Raw genomic sequence first — 27,864 nt, 5'->3', positions numbered from 1 at the left:
TACAAGATGACATATGAACATTTATAGAATCATGTTATAAATAGTGATTTGAAATTAAAAATTATTTTTTCTCTAACATTTAGTCTTAATTTAGTTAAAATTTTATATTATTTTTAAGAGCATATATCAATTTTGGTCCTCACAGAATTTTGGACCAGACACTTTAGTCTTCGACTAAAATTAATTACTCGATTGGTCCCTAACAATTAACTCCATCAGTCACTTAGGTCATTTGCTCCGTCAACTCTAATGGAGGACAAAATTATCCTTGACGGCTTGACAACTCTAAGTTTCTAACAGAAGACAAAATGGTTCCTGGCAACCTCTGTGTAGAAACAACACTGTTCTCTCTCAATTTTCATCATATCTCGCATAACCCTAACAGTCTAACATTGCAACTTCAAACTACATGTGCACATTCTGCAACTTCAATGTTCACAAAAAGAAAAATCCTCAACTTATTTTCAACCAAATCATAGTCAGGAAACTAATGACTATATCTCCCAAGTACTTATCGTCTTCGATAGATCCCATGAATCTAGACAGCAAGTCCGATTTGTTAATAACTTATTCTTTTATTTAGAAAAAAATTATGGAGAAAACCAATAATGACTAGCAACAAATTTAAACGTACGTTGAGTGAACGCAGAAACTATAATTTCTTGCTTCAAGTGAACGGACTTTTGAGATGCAAAATTACGTCTGCGTTTAGAGAAAAAAAAGTTGCCAAACATCAAAGAACAGCGTTCAAAGCACTTAAATGCACTTTTATCATCTCCAACGTGTTTGCCAAACACACCCCTATATTACTTGGCAAATAGTGGAGAAAGTCGTACCCTTAAGGTAGTTGTAGAACTTAATCTTGAGGATGTGGTAGATGTTGTCGGGGTTGGAAATGATGCAGTTATCGAGGATGTGGAGGTGTATGCTTTTGGTGGGCGAAGTGGGGAGGATGTGGGTATACTAGTCCCAGATATTTAGAAAGTGTGTGGTCCATGACATGTTGATGTAGGTGTGACACGCGTGTAGTTACACCATAGTTTGATCTTGGAGTTGAAGAGGAGGAAGGAGAAAATGAAGAAAAAGACTGTGAAGGTGAAGAAGGAGAGTATGAATGTTAAGGCTATACGAGATATGATGGAAATTGGGGTAGAACGGTGTCATTTCTGAACGGAGGGGTTTAGAGATTATTTTGTCCTCTATTATAGTTGTCAAGGATAACTTTGTCCTCTATTAGAGTTATCAAGGATCATTTTGTCCTCCGTTAGAGTTGACGGAGCAAAAGACCTAAGTGTCTGACGGAGTTAATTGTTAGAGACTAATTGAGTAATTAATTTTAGTTAGGGACTAAAGTGTCCGGTCTAAAATTTTTGAGAACAAAAATGAGTATGTACTCTTTTTCTTAAAAAAATAAGAGTTTCATTAAAAAGTACAAAAATTTTAATTTAGAAATATAAAAAACTTATTTTAAAATGTGCAAATTTTTAAATAGAGTAAGAAGAAGAAAGCAGTAGAAAAAGGAGTCATAGGAATTAATTTTGTTTTTAGTTTTTTAGTTCTAAAAGTATTTATTTTAAAAGAAAGGGTTAAGTACTGAAATCATCCCTAAGGTCTGGGGTGAAAATCAAAATCGTCCCCGACCTTTTTTGTTATTAAAATCATCCCCAACATTACAAACGTTATAAAATTGTCATTTTTTTATCTCAATTTTATTTTTTGACCAAATTACCCTTAACTATTAATAAAAAAATAAAAAATAAAAACAAAAAGAAAAACAAAAACTCCTCCCCCACCCCCACCCCCACCTCCACCTCCGATGTCTCTTCCCAGTGAGAAAACCCAGCTTCTTCCTCTTCTTGTTCAACTTCAACACCGCCACCCTCCTCCGCCCTCCCCTCGCGCTCTCTCTCCTCTACTCCTCCGCCACCAGCAACACTCACTGGCAACAACAACAAATCTACAACAACAACAATTCTTTTTCTCTTCTTCATCAGCAACAACAACAAATCCAGCAAATTGAACAATAACAAATTCAGCAAAATAAATCACTAACAAATTTAAATTTGACAACAGTTCAACAATCATCAATTTCAGTTCAACAAATAAATCTTCATTTTCTTCACCAGTGAAAAAAGTTCAAGCAGAAGCAGAAGGAGAAGCAGAGGCAGTCAATCACTGAAGAAGAACAACAACATAGAAAGCAGATTGATAATCAGAAGCATGCAGAAGCAACGGAACTAAAAGAAACCATAAGAAACTAGAAACCAAAAACCGGTGAGTAGCGACACCGGCGGCCGAGCGAGGAGGAGGAGCAGAAACGGCGGAGATCCAGCGGAGACGACGAGGAACAGCGGTGGTGGCGGCAGCGAAGAGCGACGGCGGCAGTGAAGACCGGTGGCAGCGGCGAGGACCCTTCCCCTTCCCCCTCTTCTCCCTTCGCGTTCCTTTCCTCCTTTCCCCGAGGAGCAGAGTGGCGGCAGTAGCGAAGAGCGACGGCGGCAGTGAAGACCGGTGGCGGCGGCGAGGACCCTTCCCCTTCCCCCTCTTCTTCCCGAACCCCCCTCCCCCCTCTTCTCCCTTCGCGCTCCCTTCCCCCTTTCCCCGAGGAGCAGAGCGGCGGCAGCAGCGAAGAGCGACGGCGGCAGTGAAGATCGGTGGCGGCGGCGAAGACCCTTCCCCTTCCCCCTCCCCCTCTTCTTCCCGAAACCCCCTCCCCCCTCTTCTCCCTTCGCGTTCCCTGCCCCCCTTTCCCCTTTACGCTTTTTCTTTTTTTTTATAAGTTAGGATTTTTTATTAATAATGAAGGGTAATATGGTAAAAAAATAAAATTGAAGTGGAAAAAGATGATTTTATAACGTTTTGTAATGTTGAGAATGATTTTAATAACAAAAAAAGGTCGGGAACGATTTTGATTTTCACCCCAGACCTTAGGGACGATTTCAGTACTTAACCCTTAAAATAAATATAATAAAAAAATTTTACTATGAGAAAATTTATTTTTTTAACTTTTCTATAAACACTTAAATAGCTTTTTAAAAAGCTATAATTTGATATTAAAAATTATACCAGATATTAATATTATTACTTTTTATAAATCAAAAGCTAAAAAAAATTTGAAATTTTCCAAATGAAAGAAAAAGAAATGCGTATGTATAATAGGCTGATTTTTTTATATGATTTAGTGGTGTGAGCTATGTTGCGTTATGATTATTAGGGGGGAATTACACTGTTATGATGACGTTGCTTTTAGAAATTTGGGGGGGGGGAAGAAATCGGTGGGTCCGATTTCAAGCAGAGAGGAAGGACTACAAATCGGACCCACCGATTTGTGGGAGTCCAATTTTATAAAATGAAGAGTGCAGTAATCGGACCCACCGATTTCGGGTGGCCAAAAAATTTTTTTAATCCGGGAGTGCACCAATCGGACCGAGCGATTTGTGTGGCACGCGGTCGGTTCGTCCGATTTGCCTGTAACTGCATACATAAAATGAAAAAAAATCACAGAAGCCTCATTTCTTCATCGCCGGTCTCAGCTGATGTTCTTCCTCTTCTCTCATTCTTCTCCTTCATTCTTGTAGAATAAATTTTAGTGAGTGTGAGAATAGGCAACTACGTATACTGATATGGATGATAGAGTTGTGTTGAAAATTTATTATTACGGGCAGATTTTGTTGCAAACATATGAAGGAGTTCAATTTGTGTGTGAAAATTCATTAGATGTTATTCCATTCACATTGTCATTTGAGGAATTGAAAGGTGTGATTTGTGAGAAGATAGATTCTCAAAGATCTAGGAGAGTATCGTGTATTTTGTACAGGTATCCTTTATCTGTGTTTGGTGGGTTCGTTTAATTTTAGACCAAGTACGTGATGGATGAAGCTAGTATGCATGAAATGTTTTCAATGTATATGGAAAATCGCCACCGAATGTCGTGCATCGAGTTGTATGTTGAGTTTGAGTAATCTGAAGCGGACCGTAACATTGAATTGGAAGATTATAATAGTGAAAGCGAGTATGAATTTGAAAGTAACTATGAGATAGTTGGTCCAGGTGAAGATGAAGATGAAGCTGGCGGCGCCATGAACGCAGATGTGGCGGAAGTTGCAAATGCACTAGCAAACCCGCATCCGTTTCAGAAGCCTTCTTTCATGCGATCAATGGATTTGGAGGCTATACACACGCCGGAGTTTCCGCAATATATGAATCCAGGTGCATAAAGCTAGATAGATATATGAAACTCTTAAGTAGCAGATCAATAAGTCAGATAAGTAATATATGTGATATGTGGATAGTCATTTGTGACCATAGTATTTGATTTTTTTTATTTATTAATAGTTCTTTGTTATGAATTATATTTAGTTGTTCTTTACGTAGATAGAAATAGCGACAAAAAAGACTATTATGATCTTACATGGTAAAGTGTGTTTATTAATTGAGTTGTAATAAATGATTTATTGCTGAGTACACAATAAAGGATTTATTATTTTTGATGTATGCAGTGCTTCCTGTTGTGGCGGATGGTGAGTTCACAGTGGGGATGGAATTCAGTTCAAGCTAAGGGAGGCAGTAATCAAGGCAATGAAAGATTATACCATCCGGAGAGGTGTAGACTATCGGGTATATAAGTCGGAACCGATGACATTTTATGCCAAATGTATAGAATATGGTAATTGTTGTGGCTGGTTGATCAAGGTTACGAAAATGTAGAAGAAGTACTGTTGTGGTGGTGTCAGGAACATATGGTGCAAAATACTCAACCCCCTGTTACGGCGGTTCCTGTGGCGGTGGTGGTGGAGGTATCGGTGCCGGTTCCGGTTCCGATGCCAGTGGTGGTGGAGGACCTTCTAGATTCTCTTCGAATACAAGGTTCGACAATTGCAAGTGGTCACCAAATGCTTCTCGGTACCAATGCATGTAAATTTTCAATGGATAATGTAAATGCACCAAGTCATCAGAGAGAGTGTGACTATACTGATTGGTCCACTGCATCACCTAAAAAGAGTGGCTATTGGCCCAATCTTGATTCTTAGGTCCAGTTAGAACTTCGCCTTGTGATGCACCTAAATCCCGCTCTTGATTAGGAACACCCTGTCTTAATCCAAATTGCCTCCTGACTCTATCAAATGCATGTCACTCGATGCATTCAAAAGATACAAGTGGCACTGTGACACTCCAGATAACCGAATTATGACGTATGTCTAAAGGAATCACGTTTGGGTCGATGTTTCCAATGCCATAAGCCTGCCAAACAAACTGGACACATCGAACCAGTCAGATGATTACACAACAATTAATTCACTTAACAAGTTACATACGGTACTTGTATTTTACAACATACCTGTCCTTCTTGTAGATCATCCAACAACCTCTTATAGTGCGCAAGCGAATTATATCGGTACGCATAGTTTTCACGGTCCCAGTTACACCACCTGTCGTCGGACAATCCATTAGTTAACTTATCTTGTGGAAAACAAAATACAATTTCTATCATTTCTTTCAATGCATACTTTAATAAAACTTACCTGTTTGCAATTGGAAACACTCGGGGATTGCCGGGAATCGGCGCTAGAAATGGCAGCCAGATCCAAGCCCAAGTGAGTAACAGTGTCAATGGACCGTCCATCTCCTTGCAGTCGACGCGAGTTGCCCTACACAATGATCTATACAAATGTGTCAGGCATGCCGAACCCCAACTAAACTGTATGATCTGACCAAAGTTACGGAGTAAAGGTAAAAATTTCCAATGCACAGCTGCACTCGACTTATCTCCAAACAGAATTGTCCCAAATATCAACATTATGTGACACTTTACATACATCTGAATGTGCACATCATCATTCAACACTATACGATCTTTCAAACTCCTAAACCATGTTAATTTTATAAAGCTCCCTCTACAGTTCGTCTTCCTCGGTGCAACTCCAAATTGGTGCAAGCACTCGGCTTCCAATGCCTCAAAACTACTCATGGTCGGTCCTGTAACTGGAAGACCATTTGTCGGCAAACCGAGAATTATCGCCACATCCTCTAAGGTCACGGCACACTCACCAACCGGAAAATGAAACGTGTGAATCTCAGGCCGCCATCTCTCAATTAGAGCATTAATCATTGCTGACTAACATTGGATAACTCCAATTTAAAAAACATAATAAAATCCAGTCTCGCGTAAGTGTGACTCAACAATTTGGTTGTATGGATCCGGCGGCTTTAAATGATCACACATCAACATCCGTGAACCCTACAATATTACATTTTCGCTATAAGTACCAGTATAATATAACTATATTCTCAAAAACACAATTATCCTTACATGTCCATTATAACTAGTTCGGGCATAATTGCATTTCAAATATACACAGTAAATCTGTTATACAAAAATCCTTCAATCATATTCATTACCTTATAACAAAAATTATTTAACCTTAATTAACTAACCAGAATAATTTCACGACTGATAAACTATTTATTTGTAAACCAGCATACTAATTTTATTATTGTTATTATTATTCATAAAATAGTATACTAATTTTATTATTATTATTGTTGCTGTTGTTCATAAGACAACATAATTTCCTAATCTAAGTTTAGTTATTACTAATTTATTGTCTAAAGTTTACTGAATTAAAATTCAATTATTAATGATCATAAATAAAATAATTTATTAAATTTTTATTATTAATCATAATAATTATTAAACTCAATTACTACTGCTAGTAATTACAACAACAACAATATTAATCTACTTTAATCTAATATGTATAGATCTCATCTCATTCTCCTTCTTCTTTCAGTCATTCATTAACTATAAAAAAAAACTCAATTATTCCGTAGAGCTTACCATACCATATCATACATACATACATGATTAATTCCTATTTTAATTTCTATTTCTAACCACCTAATAATAAAATCATACACACATACATGATTAATCTCTACTTAGTGCCATTACAATATATATTGCTAATCAAATTTAATATTATCACTATTATTATTATTAAATCAAATTATTAAAAAATAAAAACTTACATAATTTAGATGTCTAAGATAATTAACAATATGAAGCTCTGATTGATTTATTTCTTTAATTTTTGGTCTTCTTGACATTTTCTTTGAATTTTGTTGAAGGTTTGTTGTGGTCCAACAATGGTGATGAAGGAAAAAAATGGTGGGGTTGAGTGTGTTGAAGAGAGGGAGACGAGAGTGAAAGGAATACTGCTGAGAGGGGGAAAACATTGGTCTTTTAGATGAGGGAGTCACGGGCCAACCAAGGGAGGCAATTGCATGCGTGACGTGTGAACAGGGTGCACCAATCGGACCCACCGATTTGTGCACCATCCGCGTCCTGAAATCGGTGCCTCCGATTTCCTTCCTCCAACTCGGTGCCACCGATTTCTTCTACCCAACCATCACAAATTCGTGAAATACCATTAACCTCCATATCGCTGCTATACTCTATCAACCCATCCATATCAAAATTAAAAATCTCTGTATAATATAACACGTCTAAAATTAGCATGTGAGCAATGGGTAAATAATGATAAAAACATTAAAGAAATATGATAACATTATATATTTTCCAAACGAAAGAAAAAGAAATGCGTATGTATAATATAACACGTCTAAAATTAGCATGTGAGCAATGGGTAAACAATGATAAAAACATTAAAGAAATATGATAACATTATATATTTTTCTAAACATTAATTTAGCAATATACACTTAGATATCCATTTTTCATCTTTAACTATATGTGTAAATAAAATCGCTTTTCATAAAATTATAAAAGAGTAAAGTTTATTTCTTGTCTTTAATATTTTCAAAAAATTTTACAAATATTCGTAACGTTTTTTTTCTAATAATTTTCTTTCTATAAAGTTCAATTCTACTATCAATTTTAAATTTTGACAATGAACAATTAATCTGTTGTGATAAACATGATAACGTGGATGACCATTTAATACTTGGGTGGTTGATTTTTTCTATGAAAAAGTGAAGCTCCCAAGTTAAATTGAGCATTAATGAAGTTTGAAAATTCAAAGCTTCACTCAAGCCTTAGGCAATAATACAACAACAATTAATACAATATTCTTTCTCTCTTTCTTTACATACAACAACAATTTATATGAAAGTCCCTGAAGGACTAAAGATATCCAAACCATCCAATGAATATTCGCAAGGGTTATACTCAGTCAAATTGCAAAGATCTTTATATGGTCTAAAGCAATCTGGACGAATGTGGTATAATTGTCTTACTGAGTATCTGGCCAAAAACGGATTCAAGAATGATGATATCTGCCCATGTGTTTTCCTAAAGAAATCTGCATCTAGGTTCATTATAATTGCTGTGTACGTTGATGATTTAAATATCATTGGGACTCCTGAAGAGATTCCAACAATTATAAAAACTCTGAAAGAAGAGTTTGAGATGAAAGATCTTGGAAGGACTAAATTTTGTCTCAGCCTGCAGATCGAGCATACAAAAAATGAGATCTTTATTCATCAAGTGACATACATAGAAAAGATCTTAAAAAGATTTTATATGGATAAGTCACATCCTTTGAGTACCCCAATGATCGTAAGATCTTTGGATATGGAAATGGATCAATTCCATCCTAAAAAAGAGAATGAAGATATCCTTGGTCCCGAAGTACCATGTCTTAGTGCCATTGGAGCACTAATATATCTTGCCAATAATACGCGACCTGACATATCATTCGCGGTGAATTTACTAGCAAGATATAGTTCCTCTCCAACCAGAAGACATTGGAGTGGAATCAAACAGATCTTTCGATATCTTCATGGAACGATTGATTTGGGGTTGTTTTATCCCTATGGATCCAAGTCACAATTAGTTGGTTATGCAGATGCTGAATACTTGTCTGATCCATATAAAGGGAGATCTCAAACAGGATACATATTCACATATGGTGGTACAACTATATCATAGAGGTCCACAAAACAGACGATTGCGGCAACATCTTCTAATCATGCTGAAATACTAGCGATTCATGAAGCAAGTCGCAAATGTTTTTGGCTCAGAAGTTTGATCCAATATATTCTGTCATCATGTGGACTGATTGATCAGAAGATAGCTCCAACTGTCTTGTTTGAAGATAATACAGCATGTATTGCTCAACTTAAAGGCGGATATATCAAAGGTGATAGAACAAAGCATATTTCTCCCAAATTCTTCTTCACTCATGATCTTCAAAATCAAGGGACAATTGATATCCAACAGATCCGCTCAAGTGACAATTTGGCAGATTTATTCACAAAGTCACTCCCAAAATCCTCATTTGAAAGATTGGTACATGAGATTGAGATGCGCCAATTTCGAGACATTAAATGATGTCGACAAGAGGGAGAGACTGTACTCTTTTTTCCTTGGTCAAGTTTTTTTCCATTGGTTTTTCTTGACAAGGTTTTTAATGAGGCAGTCCCAATCACAAAGGATATTGTACTCTTTTTCCTTCACTAAGGTTTTTTCCCACTGGATTTTTTTAGTAACGTTTTAACGAGACAATAATCCTAAATGGTCATCCAAAGGAGAGTGTTGTGATAAACATGATAACGTGAATGGCCATTCAATACTTGGGTGGCTGATTTTTCCTATGAAAAAGTGAAGCTCCCAAGTTAAATTGAGCATTAATGAAGTTTGAAAATTCAAAGCTTCACTCATGTATAAATAGAGGCTTAAGTCTCAGGCAATAATACAACAACAATCAATACAATATTCTCTCTCTCTTTCTTTACATACGAGACTACTTGTATTAGTAATATATAAATTACTTTTATTATATCAAAATAATTATATTAGTGAACATTAACACTAGAGTTTTATATTTATATTTTCCTATCGTATATTTACATCTTTCTTATTTATTTAGTTGTTTTACAACATAATCAACCTTTTTCTTAAAAATAGTATGCCTTAACCTTTAAAATAAAATTCAATTTTGATAACGTATAGAATTTTACGTAATCATTCAGTCAGATTTGACTGAATTATGTGTTTATATAATTTTTTAACTGGTAAATTTAAAAATTAATTATTTTTTATGATTTGACAATACATGATTAATTTTTGTGAAAATTTTTTTATATTAATATAGTATAAAAATTAAATTTTTAAAAATATTTTAAAAGATGTTCGAAAATATTAATTAAAAAATTTACTCTCAAATTATATTATAAAAAGAAATATTTAAGGATTATTAAAATTTATTATTTATTATTATTATTTTTAATTATTATAGTTCACACTTTTAAACTTATTAACTACTAACTAAAAATAATAAATTTTAGTGGTTGCCTATTATTTTATGAATATATTTATTTTTGACAAATCAACAAAGGTTAAACGGTGTCGTTTCTAGTGCGCGCCCTCAAAAGCGCGGGAAAACTTTCCGCCTCTTCAATTCAGCTCACGCACACTCAGATCCCCAAATAACCTACTCTGCAACCTCCAACCTAAAAATTCCGCAGAATCTTATTCTGATTCCAACAATACCCTAGTCCTGAGCAACATCAGCAAACACCATGGACATGGAAGGATTATCCCTAATCTGCGCCTCCCTAGGCACCGTCGAGGAGGATGACCAAGGCAACCGTATAGGCTACGTCAAGGGAGAATACTGCCTCGGTATTAATTTCACCCATTTGCCATTTTTGTTCTCTAAATTCAATTCGGTGAAGGTTTCTCGGTTCCTAATGGGTCAATTATCGGTACCGACTTTCCAGATAACCTGAAAGACTTGCTGAGGTTTCTGCGGCGCGACGACCCACAAACCCGTGACGCATTCAAGCAGGTGTGCAAATGGAACAAGGTTTCCAAGGATTTGATTCCGATCATTGAGTACTACCAGGAGGATCGAAATTTGCTTTTGAATGCAGGTTTAGCTTTGTTTTTACTTATTTGAATTTGCATGAATGATGCTGATTGTTGTGTGGGTTTGATTGATTTTTGGTTGTTGATGGCCTTTTCTATATATATATATATATATATATATATATATATATATATATATATATATTTGTTTATTTATTTCAGTGAAGGTTTTGGTGTTCCTTACAATGCCAATAGAACCAGGTTCCACGGATATTCAGCAGCAGCTTGAGTATCTGTGGGGATTGAAGTCTGCACTGACGAGTAGTGATGTAGTTGCTGTGGTAGTGTCATTCCTAGAAAGACCACTCGAGAATTTGGAGCAGTAAGCTTTATATTGTAACTATTGTTGAAAATCATTAGAAGGGAAGGAATTGGGAACCTGTAGCTTGTGTTGGCATATCTCTTATTTATTTGTTCTGTTTTACAGTGATGCATTCACTGAGGATGATTGGAAATTGGTACAGCTACTGCTAACATTATTTAGAAATATCCTGGCTGTACAGGAAATCCCATTGCAACAGAGTTCAGCGGGATTTGCTACTGAGTTCTTATCAGTGAGAGATAAGTTTCTGGAACTGTTGTTCCGTGAAAATGTAATGGATATACTATTGGTTATATCTCAATATGTCGGTGGCTCCAGCGTTTATCTCCAGCAGGATAACTTGCTTCTACTGGAAATTTTCCATTACATATTCTTCGGTCAGGATCCAGTGTTGATTGTTAAGACACATTTACATGGAGCAAAGGTTTTCCCTCTCAACTTAGCGCATCAAGTTACTAATTTACATTATTCTTTCTAGAATGTATTTCAACAATACAATGAACTAGTTTCTTTGGATACGTAATAATTTCATCTTGGTATCTGCTACCCCTCTAGCGGTTTTGTTTCTTATCTTTAAGTGTTATGTTTTGTCTTGTTTCTCAGGTGGAGGAAAACTCCCAAGCTTCTCTTAACAGTCTCCAGTCCATTATGGAGGAGGAAAAGAAGAAAAAAAATATCTGTAGTCTCAACAATTTTAGTAGGCATTCTCAATTTAGTGGGACATTTTCAAGGCTTACCATGGTATTACATTTTTTCTCTTCTGTTTAGCTTTCATTATAGTAAACTTCAATGATACCAGTTTGCTCTTTTCGGTAGGATGGTTCTAAGGCAGTACTTAAAGGAAATCCTAATTCTTCTCATAATGTAATGCTTAAATCAAAAAACATCACGCGAGCACATGCCAAAAAAATTGCATGGGACCATCCAAGGTTTCCTCCAACAAAGGATAAGATATTGGAGTTGCTTCAAGCATTTATTAGTCAGTTCCTTTCTGGGGGATACAATGGTATAACTTTTACGATTTCTTATTTTTATTTTTAGTTACAAGTATATTATTCTATAGTTTTTTCAATTGCAAACCAGAAAGTAAGAAAGTAATCGCATTGTAAGTTTAACCCGTGCCAGTTTTGATGCGGTCTATTCGTGAGGATATTGAAAAGGAGCATCCTGCAATTCAAAAAAGTGACGTTGTTGTTTTCTTTCAAGTGGCTGAATTTGTCACTTCATTTCAGTTTCACAAGTATTCAGCTTCTAAGGTGAGAATAGTTAGTTGAGATCTCATATCTCTTGGCACATTTTCTCCCTTCCTCTATTAATGCTAGAGATGTTAAATCCATATTTTCATGATATTCATGGTTCTAACCAGGAATGATTTCTGATTCATCTGAACTTTGGAACTTGATGTAGATTCTCCACACATAAGTTCCTGACATTTTTACTCAAGTATGCAACTGTATTGGTTTCATTTAGCTAAATATAGAAATAACTCTTTATTCACCTGATGAATGATAAATTTATGACAGAAGAATTTTGGCTGAATGATTGGAAACTAATAAAATACCATTACAATTATAAAGTAAATTGCAACATCATTTGTGCTTATGCGGTGTGAGCCTATGAAGATCACTTCTGCCTTGATTTATAATAGTACTACCTTTCCTTTGTGAAAGGATATGATCACAAACTTTGGGTTTAAATAATAGGCCCTTATTACTTTGATATCTATTTTGGGTTGGTTCTTTGAAATATTTTAATATTTTTTCATACATGTTATCTCTTCTTTAATAGAGTAAGGAGGGAGGGGATACATTTGAGACATTGGGCGACAAAGATGTTTATTCCTCAGATTTCAACGGTCAAATATGTGGTCCAATTGCAGCATCCTTGAATGAGGCAATGTTTCAATTAGTGATCTCAAAGTGGCGCCAAGCCTATGAAGGTTTGAAGGAAACAAATGACTACAAGTTCCTATCTGCAGCTGGTTCGCTTTTGAAAAACATGGTAATGTTCGCTGCAAAATTCTAATATTTTAAGCTATTTGCTTTTGATTTCAAAGATGTATGTACCCTTACACAGTGATGTGGAAATTGACAACTTTTGGCATTTCCTTCTTTTACATCTGTACTCTTATTTTAAATTATGATGCCTAGGTTATGATAAATATACCTCAGATTCTTCACTTTTGCGAACACTGTTGCGTGGAAATTACCATCTCATTTCAACTCCGTTTTCTTCACATTCCTCATTTCAGTCAAAATCTTGTCCTTTTCTCAAGTCCATAATCATTGTCTTACTCTTATACTAAGGATACATATTTAGGAAAACCCTGTCAATTAGGGAATAGTAGCAAGAACTTCACCTTTGCTCATAATCTCACTATAGGCTGCCTAATTATCATTTCTTGATTTTGCAGATTCGCATGCTTGATTTGGTACTTAAATTATTTCCAGAAGATTCCAAGGAGCCACAAACAGCTCGCATCCTTCTTTACAAGTTATTTTATGATCAGACTGAGGAAGGGATGACTCAGTTCCTCTTGAATTTGATCAAAACTTTTGACAACCACAAACAACCCAAAAGGTTTAACCTCTTAATCTAAAAAGGGAAAACTCACGTCTAACATACAAATGGGATTGCAATTTTTTATGTGTTAAATTCATACTTTGGCAGCATTCAGGTGTAGAATAATTATCTATCCGAAGTACATTTCTTGATCCTTTACAATGTGTACTAGTTAATATTCTATATATCTATTTGTAGAAGTTATGGGGCAATGCTCTATGCTGCTAGCCTGTAGTATGATTGCAATCAGAAGGGTGTTTATTTATAATCCAAACATTTTCTCCTTTTTTAGTCAACTCAACTAATTGATACTGTTCAATTTCAATCTGTTATGTGTACAACCAAAGGTATCCAACTATGGTCATGACTAATGATAATAGTGATTTTAATGCATATTTTGTATCTATGTTTGTGTATCATTTTTTGTTGTTGCAGTTCTTACTATTGTTGTTTCTTGTCAGTGATCTTGCAGATCTGGTGGAAATCATTCACAAGGTTGTAAAGCTAATGGATAATCTCCAATCTCGGGGAGCATTGAGGGTAAGCTGAGATTATTTATATATGTGTTTCGAACTGTTGAGTGTTGATTAAAATCTGACTTAAGTGTGCTTTCAAGCTAGCAACCAAAAATTTAAATCATTACAAACATTTAAAAATTGAAATGTGTACATAATTAATCAGGCCAAAATTTAACAATCATATAGATTACTCTAAAAATGGGTACTTTAATTTACTGAATGAAAAGTGATATTAAAATGGACCATAAAGTCAAATACCGTACAAGTCAAATTCTCCACTATCATTTGTGTTTTTATCTTGCTTATTATCTGCTAATTTTGCAACTCTTAATCCTTTTCTTTATTTTGTACGTTACTAATTCAAGGTGTCTAAAAAATCAAAGAAAATAAGAAAGAAGAAACTTCCTGAAGTAATAGAATCAGCAGACAAACAAATTGAAGAGCATTCTAGCATGCAAAAGGAGGATGGCATCTGTATTGGTAATGAATCAGCTGAAAGTCAGCCACTGCAAAAGGACAACCCATCAAATGCAAATCTCCCTGGTGAAGAAGGCATTGTTGTCCCTGATGATAGTGAACATGAAAATGTTGTTGAGGAGTTTGGGAACTTTGATAGTCTGGAGCCAACAGAAAACAAGAATCCCAAGCATGCTAATGAGGACGAGTTGGATGAAAACGTTGATTCTTCTGACGAAGAGCAATTAAATACAATTTGTGAAGTCGATTTCAAGGTCTCAACACTGGTCGCTACTTTTGCAAATCACAATATTATTCAGAAATTATGCTGGCTGCTGAAGTTTTATAAGAGCAATTCTCTTGCGACAAATCATTACATAATAAGCATGTTGCGAAGAATTAGCGATGACCTTGAACTCCATGCAATGTTCTACCAGGTTTAAGTCCAAAAGGCATTCCAGCTTCAATGATATTTAGTTGTTTATGAATGTGAATAACGTTTGTTAATATACTATTGCAGTTGTCGCTGCTCACAACTTTTTATGACATCCTGGTTGAACAAAAATCATGCCCCTGCAATGAATATGCAGATATAGTTGATTTCCTGAATAGTTTGGTGAGAAAAATGCTAAAGAAAATGAAAAAGCAACCACTACTGTTTGTTGAAATCCTTTTTTGGAAGACCCGACGGGAATGCCACTACATCAACGCTGAATACTTACTGGATGAGCTTGGTCATTTGAGGAAAGAAAGTAGAAACTGGGGTAGTACTCAAGGAGATGGAGAAGTTGGTTCATCTGCTGCAAAAGTATGGACTCGTAGAAGTATAGCTGATGCACTTGGTGACGATGAAGCTGATGTTCTGATCACTCATGAGTTCGGATATCAAAAGTAGGATAAAATTCCCAAGCTCTGCTTTTGACAAGCTTTAGTTAGATTGAGATAACCAATTTTAGAATGTACCAATTATTATTGACTTAGATTTCACTGAAGATAAGTTTCTTTAATTTTCAATTTGTTTTATTTATTTCATAATCTGCTCCTTTTCTTCTTTTTTCTTGGCAGTAAGGATGGCAAGGATGATAATAGGTGCATTTACAACTCATCATCATAGTTGATCTGTGATTATGAGATTTCCTTGTTTCTAATACTTTGTTTATTGGGCCAAAACAGTGAGGGGAAAATGTTGGAAGATGAATCTCAAATAGCTCCAAGGAGAAAGAAAAAACTTATTCTTGATGGTGAATTGGAAGAACAAATCAAAGAGCTCTTTCAGAAGTAGGTTTAAACCTATCAAATTCTATTGTCTAAACTTTGAAGCATTTCAGAATTAGGTTTAAACCTATCAAATTCTATTGTCTAAACTTTGAAGCGTGCTTCAAATCATGCCTTGACTATAGGCAATTTAGCCTTTTTCATATGTCACCACTGCCTCAAACATACTTCAAGGAGTTAGCATGATAAATTGTTTTCATAGCTTTCAAAAATTTGTTTCTCTTGCCTATAATGATGGTCTTCATTGCCATTGCTGACTTTAACTTGCTACTGATATTTTAGATTTAAAGATGATCCACAATGCAGTTGTCGTATTGCCGAAGCGCTAGATCAACATGGAAAAATCTCAGCGGCTCAAATTTTCAATAAGTTGAAAAAATTAGGACTAAAAGTTAGGCCTAAGAAAAAGATGCGCAATTCTGATGAACCCTCTTCAACCAGGCCTAATGTGTGAGTGTATTTTTTAACTCCTGCTTTGGATTTTTCCCTTGAAATTCATGTTAGCTGGATATGGAAAAATATTTTTCTCATCCATTCCTAGTTCAAGAAATATTTTTATTTTCAACTTTTTTTCTTTTGAATTTGTTTTCAACTCTATATTTTACAGCCAGAAAAGAAAAAGGGTCCATGTTTTTAGTGAAGATCAAGAAGCTCAAATCAGAGTTTTATATGAACAGTGAGTGCACTTGGTTGCTTGTTGGAAGATTACATTTGAACTATCCTATCTCTGCTTTTGATTTTGCTCATGGGATTTGGACTTTCTTATTGTTGCAGATTTAAAGATCACAGAAGATGTAGTTTCATGATAGCCAATTCACTGGATTTGGCTGGTAAATTCACACCTGCTCAAGTCTCTCGAAAACTTAAACAGCTTGGCTTGTCTTTTCCTCAGAAGAAGAGCTCTGGAGGAGAAATGCTTGAAAATGGTGCAGATCTTGTGGATGGTTCAAAAGATAGAATGGAGGAATCTGATGATGAGAAATTGATATCATTGATCCCAAGGTAATGTGCTGATCTTCTTTCTCTACATCGTTGGTATAATAATGCTATATAGTTGCAATATTGTATTCACCAACTGTCATGCGAAACATCCAAGCATTCTGTATATATAGTTTTAGCTCAAAATTTTCTCAAGGTTTGTGCGTAATATTAAATATATGCTTAAGCTCAACTACAGCACTTTGTCAAATACAACTTTGTTGTGCTACCCTGCTGAATGAGTCTCTTCTATCTTCAATTTCTAACTATTTATTTAATTCCAGGAAAAAAATGAAGAATGTCAAAGTATCAATTGAGCAACTACATGAACAGACTAGCAAGGATAGTTTGTCAAAAGATAATTCCGATGATGAAATGCTCAGCTCTGTTCGAAAGTAAATGTCTTTTTTGCTTAACTTTTATTTGGATGGGGAGTTTACTGATCATTGATAAATGATAGAAGCATACATGTTTGTATCAGATATCTAGTTTTAGCTGTTCATTCTTCTGGGACATGCCTCTATGTGCTCTGACTTGAAAATAGGATTGGCTTGTTTGAGCGTAATATTAAATATATGCTTAAGCTCAACTACAGAACTTTGTCAAATACAACTTTGTTGTGCTGCCCTGCTGAATGAGTCTCTTCTATCTTCAATTTCTAACTATTTATTTAATTCCAGGAAAAAAATGAAGAATGTCAAAGTATCAATTGAGCAACTACATGAACAGACTAGCAAGGATAGTTTGTCAAAAGATGATTCCGATGATGAAATGCTCAGCTCTGTTCGAAAGTAAATGTCTTTTTTGCTTAACTTTTATTTGGACGGGGAGTTTACTGATCATTGATAAATGATAGAAGCATACATGTTTGTATCAGATATCTAGTTTTAGCTGTTCATTCTTCTAGGACATGCCTCTATGTGCTCTGACTTGAAAATAGGATTGGCTTGTTTGTGCGTAATATTAAATATATGCTTAAGCTCAACTACAGCACTTTGTCAAATACAACTTTGTTGTGCTGTCCTGCTGAATGAGTCTCTTCTATCTTCAATTTCTAACTATTTATTTAATTCCAGGAAAAAAATGAAGAATGTCAAAGTATCAATTGAACAACTACATGAACAGACTAGCAAGGATAGTTTGTCAAAAGATGATTCCGATGATGAAATGCTCAGCTCTGTTCGAAAGTAAATGTCTTTTTTGCTTAACTTTTATTTGGACGGGGAGTTTACTGATCATTGATAAATGATAGAAGCATACATGTTTGTATCAGATATCTAGTTTTAGCTGTTCATTCTTCTGGGACATGCCTCTATGTGCTCTGACTTGAAAATAGGATTGGCTTGTTTGTGCGTAATATTAAATATATGCTTAAGCTCAACTACACCACTTTGTCAAATACAACTTTGTTGTGCTGCCCTGCTGAATGAGTCTCTTCTATCTTCAATTTCTAACTATTTATTTAATTCCAGGAAAAAAATGAAGAATGTCAAAGTATCAATTGAGCAACTACATGAACAGACTAGCAAGGATAGTTTGTCAAAAGATGATTCCGATGATGAAATGCTCAGCTCTGTTCGAAAGTAAATGTCTTTTTTGCTTAACTTTTATTTGGACGGGAGTTTACTGATCATTGATAAATGATAGAAGCATACATGTTTGTATCATATATCTAGTTTTAGCTGTTCATTCTTCTGGGACATGCCTCTATGTGCTCTGACTTGAAAATAGGATTAGCTTGTCTTGCATGTCTAAAGCTTATTCTGTTCTGAATTAATGACTTTTTGTTTAGGAAAAAAATGAAGATTGGCCAGGAATCAAATGTTGAGTTTCAAGAAAATACCAGTGAAGATACATTGTCAAGAGACGATCTTGATAATGAGATGCTCAGCAATGTTCTCAAGTATCTCTCTCTCTCTCTCTCTCTCTCTCTCTCTCTCTCTCTCTCTCTCTCTCTCTCTCTCCAAAAAAAACATGGGAATAGGGAATTAAAGTAATCATGTGCTGCTGCCTATGTTCCCTCTTTTCTTCATTGGGCCATAATAATATTGCTCAGAATTTACCTTTTTTTTCAATGTTTATATGGATGATAGATGCATCTGATACATTTAGCTTTCTGGAGTTGCACCATGGTTGATTGGTGCACCTGCCATGTTTGAATCATCATCTTTAATTGATAGTATACATATATTCCTTACTGTTATATATCAATCTCAAACTGTAGCTTTGATGTAAATAGTATCTCTTAAAAAGTGGCAAAGCCTTTCTGAACTTGTGTTCAATGGACACGATCGTTTTTTGGGTTGACATCCATGGTAGGATTTCCTTCTAAGATCGAAAAATGCATATTCAATGACTCTAATCACTTGTGATTTGATTTGGGTTTCATGAGTGAATAGAACCATGTATTTCAACTTGCATTTCGGATTTGTTTTTCCTTGTAATTTCTTCTTTTACATTTGTTAAATTTCTGATGTAGGAAAACTAGAAGATCCCTGCTTGCATCAAAGCACGATGACCTTGAATCTATCCAAATTGAGGAGAGAACAATGGACAGCGATTCTTCTCATGGCGGCTGTAAAGATCTTTCGGAAAGGTATGTCATCTAAGTGCAATATTATTTGTCAATTTAGCAATTGCATACTGTTATCAGTTTTGATTATTTAGACTGACCATGAGTTTATTAGTAAAGGTTCATAGATATTTTGTCTACTTAGCACAACTTGTTCGCTTTTACTGAAACAAAACTTATTTCCTATTCATCAGTTTGCCTGGCTGCTACAGTAGCATTAGTATTACTGGTTTTGTGTTTAATTGTAATGGGATAAGGTAGGTTGAGTTCGAATTGAAGATGAAAAAGGCTGATGTGATATATTCATTCATTATATTCACAGATGACATAATTCTATATCGAGTTTAGCTAAGATGTACTAAGGGTACAAGTTAAGGTTATCAATTAGGAAAATTTATATTAAAAAAATATAAAATTTAAATTTGCAATGCATTTATTATTTATTTATTAAAGTAAAAGTTTAAAAATTTATGCTAATAGTAGTCTTAATTTGTGCCTTTAGAACACAAATTAGATAAATCCTAATCATTCTACATTATCTATAGCAAATGTGAAATTAACATTATGCATATGCAGTTTGTGAGAAATTTTATAGGTTAAACTGATTTAGTGGTTGAATTGAATGGAATTGGCAGTGGAGAGCGGGTAGATTTAATAAACTCGGACAAAGTAGAATATCATCAAGTGGATCCTGAATTGGTGGATTCGGAGGATGAAGTTGTTGTTGGTGCACCTCCTGATAATACTGTATCCAGAAGGATGCTGAGAATGGTGATTGATCATGAGGATGACGACTAAGGACAATCGCTGCTTCTTGCAGGTTAATTAATGTATATAATAATATTAATGAAAGGCCATTTTATTGCTCATATGTATTTAGACATGCGTGATTAGCTCGAGCAGGGGAAAGCATCTTGAAGTTCTTAGGAAAGCAGTTTGTTTTATTTGTGGTAAAGTACATTAGTACAGTAGAATATACGGTAGATCAGGCAATCTTTCTTAACTGAAATATGTATTGGGAAACTGAGACTTGCTGCATGCCATTATGTGCTTTGCTTTAGTTTACATTCAACCTAATCAATTTGACAATTTGTATTGTTGGCTCCCACTCACCCAGAAACAATTTTAATTTTAAACACTAAAGCTTAGTTTTGTAAAGTTTTTTGAAGAGGAGAAAACAAGCATCTCATTTTATGTTTGGTAAATTAAAAGCTCATGTGCTTATGTTTGTAGCTCATGTGCTTATGACTTGTGCTTACGATTTTGGTCTCTATGGTTTAGGTTGAAAATTTTTTTCATCTCTAACTCTTTTTTTATACAAAATCATTCCTATGGTTCAACGTAATTTTAAAATCATTTTAAACAAATTAATTTTTTAAATGACAGAAATACTCTTCTCTTCTCACCACCACCCCTCCCCCCTACCCACTACCACTCCATCACCATCTGAATCACCCCACCCAGAACTCAGAACTGAGAAAATCATCATAAAAAATCAGAATTCACCACCACCATCCCCACCCACTACTACTTTATCACCATCTGGATCACTCCACCCATAACTCAAAATTATTATCGTCATCAAAATTCAGAATCCACCACCACCACTCTCCACCCACTCTTATCCCATCACCATCTACATCACTCCACTCAGTATTCAGAAAATATCATCATCATCATCATCAAAATTCAGAACCTGAAACTCAGAACTCAGAAAAATAAGAACCCAGACCTCAAAACCATTAACAAAACTCAGAACTATTAACAAAACTCAGAACTAAAATTCTCTCTCTTTCATGAACAAAATTCAGATGCAATTACAATAATCAAAAATTCCCAAATTCATCTTCAATTACAAGAACCAAAATTTCATAAATCTAATTACTAAGAACAGTCAACATAACTCAGATGAATCAGATGAATTGTTTGTGACCCCCTTCGATAGAGCTGAAGGTTCTGATCCCTCTGGAAACCCTTGTTGGGCGAGGGCCCGCGTCGCGGCGAGGCTATGGCGCAAGTCGCAGTGCTGCGAGGGCGAGGGCGGCGGCAAGGTGACGACAACGGCGAGGGCGACGGCGAGGCTTCCTTCTATCCGCTTCTCTCCTCTCCCTTTGAGTTTTTGCTTCTCTCTCTAACTTTCTGCTTCTCTCTCTTTGTGATGGTCTGATGGAGATAATGATATTGAAGTGAGGATATAATTGTTCGAAGGACGATTTTAAAATTATGTTGAAACTTTAGGGACAATTTTGTATGCAAAAAAAGGTTGGGAATGAAAAAAATTTTCAGACTAAACCATAGGGACTAAAATCGTACTTAACCCTAATAATAAATGTCTAAAACTATTCTTATTAATTATTAGCACTAAAAAAAGTAATTATATATATATATATATATATATATATATATATATATTATGATCTTTTTTCACTTTTAAAAACTATTTTACCAAACACAATTATGGTGTTTATGTTTATCAAAATTCATTTGTAATTTGTTTTTACCAAAGGCAGTTCCTGCAATTTTTAAAAAGCTAATTTTTAAAAGATAACTTTCGTAAGCTATCTTCGAAAAATAAATTTTATCAAACTAAGTGTTTGTTTGGGCGTTATTAAGTTAATAAAAAAGGATTTTTTTTAATGATTTTTTTTATTTTTTAAGGTGTTTAATAAATTTCTATTAATAAAAATAAAAATACTAAAAAAATAAAATATATTTTTGATAATTTATGATTTACATCTTTTTTTAAATATTTTTTTAAAATAAAAAATATTTTTTACGTAATAAATAAATAATTTTTTTATATGATTATATTTAAATAGAATTGATAAATAAAAAAATTTATATAAAATATATAAACAAAATTATTTTTATTTTTTATAATTTTTTTTAAAAAATAACTTAAAAAATATCTTTTTTAAGAAAGTCACCCAAACAAGTTTTGAAGGCTAAGCATGTAATAGGTAGGAGTTGGAGTGCCGAACACATGGAACCATATTAGCTTAATTGTTGTGAAATAAATAAAGATATACTAAATATAAAATAAAAATGTATAAATAGAAGACTCTAGTATTAATATAATTAGCTTAATAACAATAATTCAGACAAGTAGCCAGCATCTGCATAGCCAACTAGTTGTGACTTGGATTCATAGGGATAAAACAATCTCATATCAACCGTTCCATTAAAATATCGAAAGATTTGCTTGATTCCGCTCCAATGTTTTCTGGTTGGAGAGGAACTATAGCTTGCTAGTAAGTTTACAACAAATGATATATCGGGTCGTGTATTATTAGCAAGATACATTAGGGCTCCAATGGCACTAAGATATGGTACTTCTGGACTAAGGATATCTTCATTTTCTTCTTTAGGACGGAATTGATCCTTCTCCACATCCAAAGATCTTATGATCATTGGGGTACTCAAGGGATGTGACTTATGCATATATAATCTTTTCAAGATCTTTTCTGTGTATGTTGTTTGATAAATAAAGATCCCATTTTTTATATGCTCGATCTGCAGGTCGAGACAAAATTTAGTCCTTCCAAGATCTTTCATCTTAAACTCCTCTTTTAGAGTTTTTATAATTGTTGGAATCTCTTCAGGAGTCCCAATGATATTTAAATCATCAACGTACACAGCAATTATAATGAACCTAGATGCAGATTTCTTTATGAAAACACATGGACAGATATCATCATTCTTGAATCTATTTTTGGCCAGATACTCAGTAAGACGATTATACCACATTCGTCCAGATTGCTTTAGACCATATAAAGATCTTTGCAATTTAATTGAGTATAACCCTTGCAAATATTCATTGGATGGTTTGGATATCTTTAGTCCTTCAGGGACTTTCATATAAATATCCCGATCTAATGAGCCGTATAAATAGGTTGTTACTACATCCATTAAATGCATATGCAGTTTATGATATGCAGATAAATTGACCAAATAACGTAATATTATCGCATCCACTACAGGGGAATACGTTTCTTCATAATTTATACCAAGCATCTGTGAAAAACCTTGTGCTACAAGTCGAGCTTTGTAGCGTACAACTTCATTTTTCTCATTTCGTTTTCTCACAAATACCTATCGGTATCCAACAGGTTTTACATCTTCTGGTGTACGGACTACAGGTCCAAAGACTTCACATTTTGCAAGTGAGTCTAACTTAGCCTTCATGACTTTTTTCCATTTTGGCCAATCATTCCTTTGTCGACATTCTTCGATTGATCTTGGCTCAAGATCCTTACTTCCATGCATGATATTTAGTGACATGTTATATGCAAATATTTCATTGACAATTGTCTTATTTCGGTCCCATTTCTCTCCTGTAAAGACATAATTTATCGAGATCTCGTCATTTTCACAATTTTCAGGTACCTGAACGTCTTCTGGCGTTAAAACTATATCAGAATTTTGGACAACTGTAGGTGTCTCTACTATGTCTTTTTCAACAGGAATAATATTTACCTCTTTTCTCTTTTGAGGATTTTGTCTTTAGAACCGACAGGCCTGCCACGCTTCTGGCGTGTATTTGCTTCAGTGGCAATTTGTCCAAATGAGACATCAATTCGAATTGGGTCATTTTCTGCTAGTATATATGACTTGGTTATCCTCTCTGTATCGAAAAATGCATCAGGCAATTCATTTGCTATTCTTTGCAAATGTATAATCTTTTGAATTTTTAGTTCACATTATCTTGACTGAGGATCTAAATGCATCAAGGATGATGCATTCCAATTAAGTTCCTTTTTAGGAAACTTATTCTCTCCCCCTAATGTTGGAAATTTTGATTCATCAAAATGACAATCCGCAAACCGGGCTTTAAATACATCTCTAGTTTGTATCTCAAGATACCTCACTATAGAGGGAGAATCATATCCAACATATATTCTCAATTTCCTTTGGGGTCCCATTTTGGTGCGACGAGGTGGTGCAATGGAAACATATATCGTACACCCGAATATTCTTAAATAAGAAACATTTGGCTACTGGCCAAATGCTAATTGCATAGGAGAGAATTGATGTTAACTCGTTGGCCTCATACGAATAAGTGATGCGGCATATAAACTAGCATGCACCCAAACCGAGGTTGGGAGATTTGTTCTCATAAGTAAGGGTTTAGCAATTAATTGGAGGCGTTTAGTAAGTGATTCTACTAACCCATTTTGTGTGTGAATATAAGCTATTGGATGTTCAACACTTATTCCATTAGCCATACAATAAGCGTCAAATGCTTGGGAAGTAAATTCACCAGCATTATCAAGACGAATTGCTTTGATTGGATTTTCTGGAAATTGTGCTTTTAATCGAATAATTTGAGCCAATAATCTCGCAAACGCCAGGTTGCAAGAAGATAATAAGCACACATGTGACCATCTCGAAGATGCATCTATTAAGACCATAAAATATCTAAAAGATCCACATGGTGGATGAATAGGTCCACATATATCACCTTGAATCCTTTCTAGGAATTCAGAGGACTCAAATCCAATCTTTACTGGTGATGGCCTTAAAATTAACTTTCCCTGAAAACATGTAGCACAACAAAATTCACTAGATTTAAGAATCTTCTGGTTCTTTAGTGAATGTCCATGGGAGTTTTCAATAATTTCCTTCATCATGGTTGTTCTCGGATGACCCAATCTATCATGCCAAGTTATGAATTCATTTGGGATAGTAAACTTCTGGTTTATAATGGCATGTGATTCAATTACACTAATCTTGGTATAATACAACTCAGATGAAAGTGAGGGTAACTTTTCTAATATAACCTTTTTATTTAAATCATGAGTTGTGATACATAAATACTCATGATTTTCCTCATTCATTGTTTGAATATGATATCTATTTCGGCGAATATCTTTGAAACTCAACAAGTTCCTCAGAGACTTGGTAGATAATAGTGCATTTTTTATTATAAATTTTGTTCCTCCAGGAAACAAAATTATAGCTCTTCCAGAGCCTTCTATCACATTGCCTGAGCCAATAATAGTATTAACACGTTCTCCTTTTGGCACAAGATGGGTAAAATATATATCATTTTTGAGAATGGTGTGCAAACTTGCACTATCCGCAAGGCAAATATCTTCACTATATGTCCTTGTCATTCTCTTCAAAGACAAATAATAATAAAATGAGTAGTAATATATGCATAGTCAAATTGAATTCTTGATTAGACTTATTTTTCTAAGAAACACTGTACATAATGTCATATACTGAAATTTTATTTTAAAACTTGACACATTTAATGATTTCAAAATTCATGAACATTAATATTTCATTATTTATATACATCATATTTGAAACTCAAATACATAGAAAATAAAACTTAACAATAAGTTTCATCCATGATTTATTTACATGAATACTCAACAATCTCACATATTAAACCATTCCATCATTGATCAAATGACCAATATTTTCTTCAGGATCCTCAAAGAAATCGGATACATCATAATGAGTGGTGGAATTTTCAGTATCATTTGAAACGAAATTTGTTTCCTTTCTTTTGTCGTCTTTTTTTCAAAGATTTTTGCTAAAGATCGACTAGGTGCCTTGGGGTACGACAGGTACGTGACCCATGGCCCTTTCCACCACAACGGAAATACTTATCCTCTACTGATTTATTTTGCCCAGAGCTTCTTTCTTTATCCCACTTCTGGTGAGATCCTCTCTTGTGAACATAATTCCTTTTCCTTCTATAATTTTTTCTTGTTACTAAAACCTTGCCATGTACCTCTTCTAGGATAATTTGCCGCATTTACTTCAGGAAATGGGACGGCGCCAACTGGGCGTGCTTCATGATTCTTTAAAAGCAACTTATTGTTGCGTTCAACAACAAGAAGGCAAAAAATTAACTCAGAATATTTTTTAAACCCTTTTTCTGGATACTACTGCTGCAGGAGCACATTCGAGGTATGGAAGGTTGAGAAAATTTTCTCCAACATATCATGATCAGTTATCTTTTCCCCACATAATTTCATTTGTGAGGTGATTCGAAACATTGAAGAATTATATTCATTTTTGGATTTAAAATCCTGCAGACACAAGTGCGTCCATTCACATCGGACTTGAGGAAGTATCACCGTTTTTTATGATTGTACCTTTCTTCAAGGTCTTTCCAAAGATGCAGGATCTTTTAATGTGAGATGTTCATTTTTCAATCCTTCGTCAAGATGACGACGAATAAAAATCATGGCTTTGGATTTATCCTCTTGGGATGCATTATTTTCAGCCTTAATGGTATCTCTAAGATCCATTGAATCAAGATGGATTTCAACATCTAATATCCATTATAAATAATTGTTTACAGATATATCAAGAGCATTGAATTCAAGATGAGAGAGTTTCGACATAATAAAAATTTGTTACCTGAGTCTTCCTAAAAATTTTATCAGAGTCTCATACTGATAACGTGTTGTGAAATAAATAAAAATATACTAAATATAAAATAAAGATTTATAAATAGAAGACTCTATTATTAATATAATTAGCTTAATAACAATAATTCATATATGTATTTACTAATTATATGTTGTAATGTATATGTATATATATATATATATATAAAGAGAGAGAGAATTGATTTGTTTTATTGCTATGTATATGTTACCAGAGGATTTTCCCTCTATTTATAAATACAAAAGTTCAAACATTCAAAACTTTATTTAATTTTATTTTGGTTTGAGAGCTTCATTTTTCATAGGAAAAAATCAGCCGCCCATATATTAAATGGGCATCCACATCCTTTGAATTTATCACAACATTAATCAATATATATCACAATAATAAAAGATAAGTAATAACGTCTCAACGGTGGATTATTCAAGTTATGAATTGTATATATTTATTTCATTTATGTTTTTTTTTTAATATACTATAGGATTTTATTACAATTTTTTTAACAATAAAAATATGATTAAAAATTTAGTAATCGGCAAACAAAACAATTAGACGTCAGTCTAATTAAGGAAATTGCAAAAATGGTGCCTTAGGTTATTGGGTACTCTGCCAAGATTTAGCAAGAGTTATCTCAATTTTCAAAAGATGATGAATAATCAATGACTTTTTTAAATAATATGAATAATAGATTTTAAATTTAATTATTATTAGATATTAACAAGTTTAATCATTCGTGTCATGTATGTGATAAGATTGAAATTATAATTTTAAGTTGTTATGTTAACTTTTATTTAATTATAATAATTTAATTAATAAAAACATAACTTGTATGCATTGTTTTTCTTTTCTTAATATAGTGTTAATTGTATTAACTATAAAA

The 27,864-nt window shown here is 34.2% G+C and overlaps 2 protein-coding genes across 2 annotated transcripts; one reads left to right on the top strand and one right to left on the bottom strand.

Annotated features, from left to right (window-relative positions):
* Positions 1–5,130: 5,130 nt before the first annotated feature.
* On the bottom strand, positions 5,131–6,109 carry LOC112709479 (serine/threonine-protein phosphatase 7 long form homolog). The gene is made up of 3 exons (XM_025761362.1): positions 5,523–6,109; positions 5,339–5,429; positions 5,131–5,241 (listed from the first exon to the last, which is right to left on the bottom strand). The coding sequence occupies exons 1-3, from the start codon at positions 6,107–6,109 to the stop codon at positions 5,131–5,133; spliced, it is 789 nt and encodes a 262-aa protein (XP_025617147.1).
* A 4,307-nt stretch (positions 6,110–10,416) lies between these two features.
* Positions 10,417–20,663, top strand: LOC112711588 (uncharacterized). Its single transcript, XM_025764265.3, has 24 exons — positions 10,417–10,645; positions 10,744–10,896; positions 11,054–11,213; positions 11,319–11,637; positions 11,817–11,954; positions 12,030–12,219; positions 12,339–12,469; positions 13,002–13,214; positions 13,627–13,793; positions 14,237–14,315; positions 14,659–15,186; positions 15,270–15,640; positions 15,815–15,838; positions 15,923–16,027; positions 16,307–16,474; positions 16,632–16,700; positions 16,799–17,026; positions 17,287–17,397; positions 17,683–17,793; positions 18,079–18,189; positions 18,475–18,585; positions 18,795–18,905; positions 19,482–19,598; positions 20,210–20,663. The coding sequence occupies exons 1-24, from the start codon at positions 10,543–10,545 to the stop codon at positions 20,370–20,372; spliced, it is 3,981 nt and encodes a 1,326-aa protein (XP_025620050.1). The 5' UTR covers positions 10,417–10,542; the 3' UTR covers positions 20,373–20,663.
* The last annotated feature ends 7,201 nt before the right edge of the window (positions 20,664–27,864 follow it).

Source organism: Arachis hypogaea, chromosome 9 (assembly GCF_003086295.3).
Source record: "Arachis hypogaea cultivar Tifrunner chromosome 9, arahy.Tifrunner.gnm2.J5K5, whole genome shotgun sequence".
Taxonomy (NCBI): domain Eukaryota; kingdom Viridiplantae; phylum Streptophyta; class Magnoliopsida; order Fabales; family Fabaceae; genus Arachis; species Arachis hypogaea.
The sequence above is the reverse complement of the archived record's forward strand: the minus strand, read 5'-3'. Positions and strand labels throughout refer to the sequence as shown.

Coding starts and splice junctions, on each gene's coding strand:
- LOC112709479 (XM_025761362.1), bottom strand. CDS start 6,109: ATGATTAATGCTCTAATTGAGAGATGGCGGCCTGAGATTCACACGTTT. Junction 5,430..5,522: donor GTGTTTCCAATTGCAAACAG/GTAAGTTTTATT, acceptor GTCCGACGACAG/GTGGTGTAACTGGGACCGTG. Junction 5,242..5,338: donor ATGATCTACAAGAAGGACAG/GTATGTTGTAAA, acceptor TTTGTTTGGCAG/GCTTATGGCATTGGAAACAT.
- LOC112711588 (XM_025764265.3), top strand. CDS start 10,543: ATGGACATGGAAGGATTATCCCTAATCTGCGCCTCCCTAGGCACCGTC. Junction 13,794..14,236: donor AACCACAAACAACCCAAAAG/GTTTAACCTCTT, acceptor GTTTCTTGTCAG/TGATCTTGCAGATCTGGTGG. Junction 18,906..19,481: donor ATGCTCAGCAATGTTCTCAA/GTATCTCTCTCT, acceptor TTTCTGATGTAG/GAAAACTAGAAGATCCCTGC.